This window comes from Triticum dicoccoides, chromosome 4A, assembly GCF_002162155.2.
Source record: "Triticum dicoccoides isolate Atlit2015 ecotype Zavitan chromosome 4A, WEW_v2.0, whole genome shotgun sequence".
NCBI lineage: Eukaryota > Viridiplantae > Streptophyta > Magnoliopsida > Poales > Poaceae > Triticum > Triticum dicoccoides.
Genome location: NC_041386.1, coordinates 45,675,976 through 45,687,182, shown reverse-complemented (window position 1 = coordinate 45,687,182; position 11,207 = coordinate 45,675,976). Strand labels below are relative to the sequence as shown.

Here is an 11,207-nt window from a genome sequence, read left to right as displayed (position 1 = left end):
TGTAACCCTATAATTTTGGAATAAAACTCCCTTTCATCCCGAAAAAAAAAATCGGACCCAAACTGAAAAAGAAAACTGAGCTATCCTGTACAATGAAGTTAATTTCTTTGGAGAGATTTTGGCCGTTTGATGTGAAAGCAAGGGACAGGATTGAACTGTGCAGGCACCTCACCTCCGTCCGTTGGGTCATTTGCAGAAAGGGCCTCGAAATGTCCAAATTGCTGCGACAAGTGCATACATCCTTCTCCCTCAAATCCTCACCCACGGGACTCACACTCTCTCTCACCAAAACCAAACAAAAACTAGGGTTTCCGATTCCGGCGACGCGATGGTCGACGGCGCGGCGGATGAGCGCGAGCCCCATCCTCGACCCCAGGAAATGGCCTCGCTGCCAATCCCCGACGAGCTATCGGTGGAGATATTCCTCCGCATTCCCAACCCAGCCGACCTTCTCCGCGCCTCCGCCGCCTGCGTCTCCTTCCGCCGCCTCATTGCCGACCGCTCCTTCCTCCGGCAGTACCGCAAGCTCCACGCTCCGCCCCTTCTCGGCCTCCTCGACCACGAACGCAAGGTCTTCTACCCCGCGGTCCCGCCTCACCCCTCCGCGCCGGCAGCCGGCGCCGCGGCCCTAGCTGCCGACTTCTCCTTCTCCTTCCTCCCCGCCCCCGCCACCGATTGGCGCGTCCAGGACGTCCTCAGCGGCCGCGTCCTCCTCGACAGAGTCCCCCCAGCACGACATCGATAATAGGCACAGACTGGTCTTCCCGGAGCTGGTGGTGTGCGACCCCTTGTACCGTCGGTACCTCCTGCTTCCCCCAATCCCTGCCCACCTAGCCGCTACGGTGAAGCGTCCACTCTGGATAAAACCGCATCGTTACTGCGAGACCTTCCTCGCTCCCCCAAGCGACAGCGACGAGGAGGCATCCGCGGCAGAAGAGACGTCTTTCAGCGTGGTCTGGATGGCACAGTGCAATGCTAAGCTGATTGCCATTGTCTTCTCGTCAAGCACAGGGCAATGGCGAGCCATTTCGTCCCTGAGCTGGAGTGATTTATTACCTGGCTTGCTATCGTCCACAGGGTTGGCTCTGTTCTCCTTGCGGCAATACGCCTATGGGCTCTTCTATTGGGTGACAGATTGGAGGGAAAAGTTTCTGGTGCTTGACTCCCGGAGGATGAAGTTCTCCATTGCTGAACCCCCACCTGAGATGAGATATTTACACGGTGTGGATATAGCCATTTTGGAGGCAGGGGAAGGCAGGTCCAGGATGTTTGTGCGTACCGAAGGCACAAAATACCTCAACTATACCACCGGGCGAAACAATTGTGGGAGTTCCATCCAGTGGCAGTTGGAGAGGACAATCTCACTGGATTCTGGGTATGTGTTGATCAGTTCAACAGGGAGGCACTTATTCCTATATCAGCGCCAAAGCTCATCGCTTGATCGAGCCTTTTTCTCGCTGGATGCCAGGACATTCCAGCTTGAGAGGGTGTTTGCCTCAAATTCATGCATCCCCAATGCGCGCGCATATAGCAGCTTTCCACCATCATTGTTGTTGACACCAACAATATCAAGTGGTAAACTTTGTGCTGCATCCTTATTTTCCCACTTCCCTCCATACTTGGTACTTCATTATTGTTATTTGTTATTCTTGCTTACACAATTTGGTAGTTGTTACCTTTCAGCTCAGGAATATATGAATAATTTTCTAGTAGCCATCTCAAGATAGTTAGATTAGTAAAGGAAGGATCTTACTATGATATACATGAGTAGCATACTTCATTATTGTTATCTGTTATTCTTGCTTACACAATTTGGTAGTTGTTACCTTTCAGCTCAGGAATATATGAATAATTTTCTAGTAGCCATCTCAAGATAGTTAGATTAGTAAAGGAAGGATCTTACTATGATATACATGAGTAGCATACTTCATTATTGTTATCTGTTATTCTTGCTTACACAATTTGGTAGTTGTTACCTTTCAGCTCAGGAATATATGAATAATTTTCTAGTAGCCATCTCAAGATAGTTAGATTAGTAAAGGAAGGATCTTACTATGATATACATGAGTAGCATCCTTGAGGCATCATGGAATTTTAGAAAGCACTGCAACAACAACAACAACAACAACAACAAAGCCTTTAGTCCCAAACAAGTTGGGGTAGGCTAGAGGTGAAACCCATAAGATCTCGCAACCAACTCATGGCTCTGGCACATGGATAGCAAGCTTCCACGCACCCCTGTCCATAGCTAGCTCTTTGGTGATACTCCAATCCTTCAGGTCTCTCTTAGAAAGCACTGCACCGCAATTTTTTTTTTGCCAAGCTAATGTAGAGGGAATGCAAGTTTAAACCAGGACATTGCTACCAGTTCACCTTTAGATTGTTTTATCTCAGACACATTTAGTCAAGTCAAGCAGGACTTATGCTGTCCACTTTTCTGTATGGATTAAACCATTGTTCTGAAACTTATATAGCTGACAAGTGAGACCATAGATCATTTTTTTCTCGTCATCTATATGTAAGACATGCATAATCCTATATGTGAGATCCAAACCCTATTTAATTCAGATCGATGCTTAGAATACTTCCTTTCTTTATTTGTGTTTGACATTAATTCAGTAGTTTGTCAATCCGTGCACCTCTACATCTTTATTCTGAATTCTTATTTGACAGTCGATGACCCTAACCATTGATTCTTTATCAAACAGAAATTGGATGGTTACATGTTTTTTAATTATGTGAAATTTTATGGTTTCACAATCTCAAAGTATTGACTGTTTCCTCACAAAATTATCAAACGACACCAAAAATTACCACTGCACGCAGCCTGTGTACCTTACACATAGTCTTCTTTTTTAATGGATATTTCAGCACTGTAAGTTGAGGAGGGAAAGTAGGTAAAAGCTCAAGGCTTCATCGGTTAGAAATTGCATTTTTAATCTCCTTCCCTTGAAGCAGGGTAATACTGGGTTTGGTGTAGATGGATTCCTAACACTATAACCTGCATGCATATGTTTCTGCTTTTTCATGTGAAGTGGCGATGGGAAAGAAAGGGGAAACATAATTAGTTTCTTCCCTAAGTTAATCTTAAAGGGTCTATGGATAACATTGGAAACTTCTGCATGTTTTGATAATAATATCTCAAAGTGGTGTAAGTCTTCTTTTACATTTCAAATTACCATACTTTTCGTGGAATACATGTTATTCATGTATATTTATTTTATGTTTTTAAAATGCTAGCCCGTGCGCCTGCACGGGTTGATGACTAGTATACATATAATCAGGATAACTATGGCTTCCAGGTACTAACTCCCCAGCAGCAGAAACCTATTAGTAAACATGCAGAAGTTAAATGTACTTACAGAACAAGGGAAGTGATTATGTATCAGGGCAATACACTCGTAGACGGTTAAATCGATACCATACAGAAATCAAATACGAGAAAAGTATAAAAATTGAAAATTGTGAATTATCATAATTTAGTTTTTCCTTACCACTGTGCTTTAATGGTGATACTATTTGCGTTCTTATATGCATAACAATATACTCCCTCTATAAACTAATATAAGACGTTTTAGATCACTACAGTTTGCAGAGGAATAGTCATTTATGGGTCCTTACCAATGAAGGGGTAACAGTAGATATGCGTCATTGGATCATGCAAAATTAGTGTCTCATATTAACTTGGGAATATCTTAAAATCTGTCAATTCTCTTTGTTAAAAATCTCCCCTTGGTAATGAGCAGCTAGAGAAGAACATTTATTTTTCTTACATTTCTTTGTTGGCAACTAAATTATACTAGTAAAATAGAATACCTCATGCAGTAGCGGCTGAGTTCCGCAGCTCTTTAGGGAGCTTATAAGAAACCTTCACTGTTGCGTTTGTATGGTGGAACTTTGCCTTTGTATACTGTTCCATGTGACCCCCTGCCAATCACAAGATCGTTTATATGACGGAAGATACACAGAGTAAAGTTAGTTTAATGCTGCTACTGCAACCGTGAGTTTTTAGTAGAGATTTGGTATATGCTATACTTGGTAATTTGTGAGGTTCTGAAGCTACACACTGTTCTAGAGCTTTAAGTTTATTTTTCTAAGCACCCACTTCTCTTTGTTTACATGCTTTTGTCAATGTGGTTTGGTTTAAGCTTTGATATTTCATCTCAGTTTCCCTAACCGTGCTTTTCCTGCAAGCGATGCACCGAGCGTTGCCGATGCTAAGGCCTACCTTCTGTTCCTGTTTATTCGTATGCTGTTTAATGTCCACAGTTGAATACACTTCATATTTTGATATATTGCCATATTGGACAGGCATTGGAAACAGCGGGGCTGAGAAGGAGACACCGGAACAAGGCTGTGCTGCAAGCTCAAGCACAGAGTCACCAAAGTCAGAGTAGTGCTAATGCGGATGCCGAACTCAGACTATTCCGCCGTGTTGGTCTTGTAGTAGCGGTGTGGCAATCTAGCATTAACCCGGAGTTTATCTTGTGTGCCTTGATCCGACGATGAGTATCGCGCTCGCCGGGTAAGGTAGAGACAGTGAGAGTGCGTTAATGGCGTTTTGTTCAACCACAAGCAGTAGGTTAACTAAGAGTATGTAACCAGTCGACGCGATTGCGATCTTGTGGTATGCCTGCCAATCTCTGTACCTGGTACTGCTACAACTGCATGTGTTGGACACAGTGGACAGAGTTCAGTTTGCTCAAGACTGCGAGTATGCTAATGAGTACTACATCAAATTGTCTAACAATTTAATCCGTTACTAATGAGTACATCAAATTGTGTCGACAATTTAATCGGTATGTTCGCCTGTATATCGTATATCGATATTGTTCTGATTGTGCTGTAGTATATTTTACAACGCTGCTAATAGTACATGTTACTAGTATGGAGTTGTCAGGGCGACAGGGTGACACCCGACAAGAACGGGCGTGATCTCTCTAGCTAATTCAAATACACACTCACATAATTTACATCAGATCGGGCGACGCGACGAGGACGGCAAGAACAATGGCGGACAGGAGAGTGGAGGCGGCCAAAGAGGCGACGTGGCGGCATCCGGTGCCGTAAGGCTCGAGGGTGCCGCTCGGCCCGAAGGTCCCGCTCCCGTTGAAGCTCCCCGGCGGGCCGAACGCCGACGGGGGACCGAAGCCAGACGGTGGGCCGAACCCAGACGGCGGACCGAAGCCACCCGCGGGAGGGCCGAAGCCGGTCGGAGGGGGCCCGAAGTCGGACGGAGGGCTGGAGCCGACCGGAGGCGCGAGGCTCGTCGGAGGGCTGGCGCTCGGCACGCTCGAGTTGGAGCCCCCTGCCATGGTGCTGCAAGCATGCACGAAATTGATACCGTGTCAGACTTGTGAAATGATCTTGGAGCAAAAGTATGCTGAGTGTCGCGAGAAATGACGCTCACCTTCCCGCGAAGACGCACGATCCCGAGCCTGCAAGGAGCGATCACCATGAAAGAATCAGAGAACATACATCCATGGCGGTACAGGAGATGGAAGAAGCTGTGCCAGACTGCACGCTTACTGGGGTCGGTGGCGGTGGTGGTGGCGGTGCCGTTGAAGGAGCAGGTGGCGCCGGTGCTGGCGCCCTTCTGGTAGTAGTCGTTGTAGGCGTAGGAGGCCAGCGCCGCCAGGTTGTTCTGCCTGTAGCAGGCCCCGCCGGGCTGGATCGCCGAGCAGTCGGCCTGGCCCTGCCCGCACGCCCAGCTCAGCCCCGCCTGCAGCGCCGCCGGGTCCGCGTTCTGCAGCGCCACGCAGAACATCCCCGCCGCCAGCGACCGCCTCCCGCCGCCCCCACCGGCAGCATGACGCAAGTGGCCGCGGTACACCACCGCGCCGCCGAGCCCCTCGGGCTCCGCGGCGATCAGCGGGACGCCCGAGAAGCCGAGCGCCCGCATCGCGGCGTACGCGTCGTCGGCGGCGGCGGCCTCCCGTGCGCGGGCCCGCTTGAGGAAGAGCGGCGAGCCGGTGTCGCTGAGGAACCGCAGGAGGTGCCCCGCGACGCCGGCGTGCCAGGACGGGGCGAGCGGGACCGATGACAGCGCGGTGGACACCCTGACGCGGCCGTCGAGGCGGGCGGCGGCGAGCGCGGCGTGGAGGTTCAGCATGGCGGGGACCAGCGAGTAGGCGGCCCCGGGAGAGCTTGACAGGACGTCGTCTCCCGCCAGGACGTGCGTGATCATGGTCGCCGGGAGGAACGGCGCCACGTTGGCGGCGACCCAGAGCTGGGCCTCCTCCTTGAACTCCGCCATGTGGTGCAGCCGCGAGTTGGGGACGGTGACCATGACCTCCGCTCCGGTGTTGGCCAGGGATCGCAGCAGCCGGTGGTCTGCTCCGCCGCACACGCGCGCCTGCTTGGTCTGCTTAGACTGCACGAGTTTTGCCAAGTCTGACGGAGAATTCTCGGCCTCCGAGGGGAGCATCGTGTCGTCCCTCAGAGAAGTGCCTGCCCATCATCAAGGTAAATTTGAGTTCAGTTGGCACTTGCCAGTGACTGCCAGTGTGTAGTAAAGATTTTTCTCGTTTGACCGCATCATTGGAGCGTCTTCGTATTAGCTGCACGTTACGGCCACGCATGGCTTCAGGTTTCAGTCTGTTCAGTGCTTGAGTGGCAAATATAATTAGGGATAACTGAAGTTAAAAGCTTTTACATCCCTCCGTTTCTTAAATACATAAGTCTTTTAGAGATTCCACTACAAACTATATACAGATGTATATAGACTATTTTAGAGTGTAGATTCATTCATTTTACTCCATATGTAACAGTGGGGTAGCTAAAGGGTGGCTAGGGTGGTCCATGGGCCACCCTGGAATTTCCCCATAGCTTGTATATAGTGTAGTAAAAAAATATTTCTTTGTAAATAAATAAACTTATGTAAATAGAAATTATTGATGGACCACCTTGGTTTATTGGGCTGGCTACGCCATTGGTATGTAGTCTATAATGGAATCTTTAAGAAGACTTATGTATTTAAGAACGGAAGGCATACTTTTCGGCGGCATGCAAATATGATGGGGCGCCCAAGTGGATCCACCCCTTTGACTGTATGGAGTACTCTCTGGAAGCTGCAATGTCCACGTAAAGTGCAGATTTTTGGTTGGAGAATTTTGCGAGGAATTATTCCGCTTCGAGCTATCCTTACTAATAGGCATGTTGGTTCAAATGGTGCATGCCCCATCTGTCATCAAGGCGCCGAGGGCATCCGACATCTGCTATTCTTGTGCACTAATGCATGGTCCCATCTTGGGTTAACTCATATCATTGACCAAGCGATACATGTTGACAGATCAGGTTCGGCCATCTTTGAATATATACTCTCACTGCCGGATCAACAAGTAGCTATGCATCCATCTTTGAACTTCAAACAGGTTATAGCCGTGGGAGGTTGGTACCTATGGTGGATCAGAGACAAATAACGCATAATGAATCGGTTCCACCACAATGGAGATGGGCGTTGTCAGTGCTATCCATTGCGAGCAATCATAAGAGGGCGTCATCGCTCACCCCTAGTTTCGCTGAAGCAAAATGGAGTAAGCCAGACCCTCAATTTATTAAATTGAATGTTGATGCAGCTTTTTATCCAGATGAAGGTGCGGGGGCTACAGCGGCCATACTACAGGATGTTAGAGGAAACTTTGTGGCGGCACAATGCAAATTTATCCCTTTCGTTGCATATGCGATCACTACAGAAGCTTTGGTAATGAGAGACGGTCTAGTTTTTGCTAATTCTCTTGGATTCAATCGGTTGGAAGCGGAATCAGACTCCCTACAGGTTATTAACTTCTGTAATGGTCAAACTAGATGGTGGGACTCATCGGCGGCAATCTTCATGGAATGTGTGGATACTAGTTCGTTGATCGGGAAGGTCATTTGTAAGCATTGTTATCGTTTTTGTAATCAAGTAGCTCATGCACTAGCTAATTTTTGTTTCTGTAATAAATCTTTTTTCAGTTGGTTGGATGAGCCTTTTGACTGTGTTTGTGTTGTTCGTAAGCTCATAGACGATGTAAACATTGTTTAATTTTAATAAAGCTAGCCAGGCCTTCCTAAAAAAAAGAACGGAAGGAGTAGTACGTAAGATAGTTAGGTAGGCGCATCATTCAGTTTCTTGGACACGAGGCCACAACCGATGAGCTAGCTCTTGTAGTACGCGTGTCGCGTCTGCTTCTGCTTTTTTGCTCATGACTCAACGCAAGATAAGAGTCTTGAAAGGGGAACGCACAAGCATCGCAGCTTAGAAAGTCCCTTTGTGCTGCTGCACGCTTTCAAGAAAACGAAAATGAAAATAGAACTCTGTCTGTCTGTGTGCCGTGCCGTCGCGTCTTTGGGAAAAGACGCCACCTCATGTAGTGCCGCCATGTTACATCCTTTCTGTCATGCTTTCCTGCTTTCTACGATGCTCTACGTACGTACGTACGTCCGGGAACGTATGTCCAGTTAAGTAACGAATCTTGGGCGACAGAAAGGAGATCCAGAATGGAACCCTGCACCGGCAACCCCGTGCTGAAGCCGGAGCACAAACGTAGTCACATACCTGACGCCGCGTTGGAGAGAAGAAGAAGGACGAGGGTAAAAACGCGTCCCTGCCATCTCTCGCGCAACATTTGGAGCCTCTTCCTGCGTGCGACGATGCAAACACCTATGCAAACATTGGAGCAGATATGTCAGAACATATACCTATGCAAACAATGAAATTTTGTAATCTGTCCATAAAAGTAATATTCCAGCCGTAAGGAGACTTCAGAAAGACCATGAATTATCGTGAGTGGTTATTCCCTCCGTCCGAAAAAGCTTACCCCTCAAATGAATTTATTCAGCATCAAGTTAGTGCTACATACATGCATTTGAGAAATAAGGTTTGGACAAGCTTTTTCAGACAGAGGGAGTATTATTTTCCGGAAAACATGGCATGGTATACGCGGGCCTGCGGCATTATTCGAGCTCCATGATGCGTGCATGCTTCCAGACGGATCGCCACCAGCAACGCTAGTCCTACAACAGCAGGACACGACGCCACACGGAAAGAAGGAAACAATACAATTGATCGAGGAGAAGAAGATGGAGTGGAACACTTTGGTCACTGTTGTTACGGCCGCGTGTGACACCGACCGATGAACCGATTCCATCAAAAGCGTCAACATCTGACAGGGCCACGATTGCATGCATAGTCCAAGGACAGTTACGTTTATATATCATCCGCGCAACACAATTTGGTGGGTAAACGGGTACACCTAACACTATCCCTATCCTGACAAGCATGCCTCATCACGATTTAGCGTAACTAGTTAACTGGTTTATCTAGCTATAGCTCCTGATTAATTAGCTAACAGCGGCTTCTTTTGGAGTAATACTGCAAACGGGCGGTTCATGGAAAGGAAACGCTGCTCTTGGGTAAGAACATATCCTGCTATTTTTGTTCGTAGCTGAGGTATGTAAGCTCCATGGATGGATGGAAGAAGGAAAAACACACAATTGTTGGGTTGGAGAGGTTCTTCCTGGCACCGTTATTAAGCTTAATTTGGCTACCCTGCTGCATGCTTACATATTCTTGAGGAAAGTAATCGGGCAATCTAATCTAACCTAATCTTTCTATATGCATGTGGAAGCGGTTGAATTCAACTTAATTGTGAAGCTAAAAGAGAAGGAATCGTATCTCAAAACAAGCTAGAGAATTTAAGAAAAAAGGGCAAGCTCAATTCGGTGAAGGAGGAACTGGCGACGATGGCCACACATACATACCTGAACTCGGCTGGCCGGCCCCAAGAAGCTAGCCAGATCTTGCTATGCTTGCTTCTCCCGGACGAAAAGCTACTGTGTGTATGGTGGAAACGAGAAGTTGTTAACGGTTAACTAGACTAGTCCCCTGGATCGATCCGCTCCTCGTGTTTCTTAGAGCCTGCAGTCGGCAGCGGGGAGAGGCCTTCGCTAGGGGCTCTATGTATGTATGCCTGACCATGTGAGCACAAGCGCATGGCCTTTTTTATACGCGCACTATGCAACCACAATCACGCTGACGTGCACACACACGGCTGACTGTGATTGGGTGATGCCGCGACCAAGAGATGCCAAGGCGGTGCAGCGGCGAGGCCGCGAGAGAAAGTGCTTGCCGACTTGTGTCGTGTGTGGCTGGCTCGTACGCACTGCACGCGGCAAAGGAGGAAAGAAGAGACAGGTTAAGTTTGCTTGTGTGTGTGTTGTCCGCCGTCATTCCGTTCGTTAAACGAGTGTCGGATGAAGATGAAGCCTCTAATTCGTGGCGTCGGTCGCTGCGCGTGTCGCCGAAACATCAAGATTGTTTGATGCGCGTTCTCATTCGCCACACCACCAATCCTGAAATAAATCTAAAGATGATATGTCGGCTCAGTTTTTTGAAGATGCTCATAGAAATAAGATATGCGTGTGTGTATATAGGGATGAATATATGCGCGTATGTATGAGCGCTTGTGTCTGTACCGCGTTCAAAAAGTTTACGTGGACGTGTGGTGGTGTTGGGTGCAACTTCAAACCCAAACTCACCCTACGGAGAGACAGCCTACCGCAACGGTGCGAGTGCGAACCCAGCTTCGAGTTCGTCAAACCGAATCGACGGCAGGTGACCCATCCTCCGCACGCCGCCGTCCAACGGCCCCTCGAAACATGCATGATCCCTTACTTCTCTTTATTTATTTATTATTATCTCTCCGCCGAATAATCCCTATCCCTCCTTTATCCGACGCCGACTCAAAAGCAAAGCATGGCCTATGCTCTTGATTAAGCCGACTCAAAAGCAAAGCATGTTAGCATGGCCTGTGTTGTTGATTAATTAGCTAGCCAATCCCGGCTTACTTTCACAGTCTGGTGACGCCAACTCGTGGATATCCTCATACCATCCCTGCTTTCCGGTGTCACCAGCGCCAAGGTTTTCCGTCTAGTTGCACCAAGAAAAAGGTAAGGCTAAAAGGAAATTCCCTCCTTTCTCCTGGCTTTAGGATACAAAAAAAAAGCGTTGCAAATCGGCTGACCGATCTCGTGCGTGATTGGCCGCCTCGCCACCCATGCTACGCGATAGGGCCCACACACCGCTCTGGGTACTCTAGGGCAACTCCGATGCGGATCACCAAAACATACTTTGGAACGGCGGCTGGTGTTGCTGGAACGAGGGCAGCGGCAATGTTGGAACGGTGTTGGCGTTGCTGAAACTAGCCGACGCCGATGTTGGAACG

General features: G+C 48.1%; 2 protein-coding genes across 4 annotated transcripts; one reads left to right on the top strand and one right to left on the bottom strand.

Annotated features, from left to right (window-relative positions):
- The first annotated feature begins 267 nt into the window (after positions 1-267).
- On the top strand, positions 268-4,759 carry LOC119284888. Of its 3 annotated transcripts, XM_037564058.1 has the most exons (3): positions 268-1,375; positions 1,469-1,575; positions 4,312-4,667. In XM_037564058.1, the coding sequence occupies exons 1-3, from the start codon at positions 960-962 to the stop codon at positions 4,395-4,397; spliced, it is 609 nt and encodes a 202-aa protein (XP_037419955.1). In that variant the 5' UTR covers positions 268-959; the 3' UTR covers positions 4,398-4,667. The 3 variants fall into 3 exon arrangements, with proteins under 3 accessions (XP_037419955.1, XP_037419954.1, XP_037419956.1); XM_037564057.1 differs by having other exon boundaries at positions 268-1,575; positions 4,312-4,759; XM_037564059.1 differs by having other exon boundaries at positions 268-1,575.
- Positions 4,760-4,779: 20 nt separating this feature from the next.
- On the bottom strand, positions 4,780-9,978 carry LOC119284886 (glucan endo-1,3-beta-glucosidase 4-like). Its single transcript, XM_037564056.1, has 5 exons — positions 9,745-9,978; positions 8,540-8,644; positions 5,530-6,450; positions 5,411-5,438; positions 4,780-5,319 (listed from the first exon to the last, which is right to left on the bottom strand). The coding sequence occupies exons 2-5, from the start codon at positions 8,607-8,609 to the stop codon at positions 4,971-4,973; spliced, it is 1,368 nt and encodes a 455-aa protein (XP_037419953.1). The 5' UTR covers positions 8,610-8,644; positions 9,745-9,978; the 3' UTR covers positions 4,780-4,970.
- Positions 9,979-11,207: the final 1,229 nt, after the last annotated feature.

Bases quoted from the DNA above. Each gene is read 5' to 3' on its own strand.
- LOC119284888 (XM_037564057.1), top strand. From the start codon at position 960: ATGGCACAGTGCAATGCTAAGCTGATTGCCATTGTCTTCTCGTCAAGC. The intron at 1,576-4,311 runs GTAAACTTTGTG...CATATTGGACAG, and splicing joins GACACCAACAATATCAAGTG to GCATTGGAAACAGCGGGGCT.
- LOC119284886 (XM_037564056.1), bottom strand. From the start codon at position 8,609: ATGTTGCGCGAGAGATGGCAGGGACGCGTTTTTACCCTCGTCCTTCTT. The intron at 6,451-8,539 runs GTATGTGACTAC...GATGATGGGCAG, and splicing joins TCTCTCCAACGCGGCGTCAG to GCACTTCTCTGAGGGACGAC. The intron at 5,320-5,410 runs GTGAGCGTCATT...GCATGCTTGCAG, and splicing joins TCGTGCGTCTTCGCGGGAAG to CACCATGGCAGGGGGCTCCA.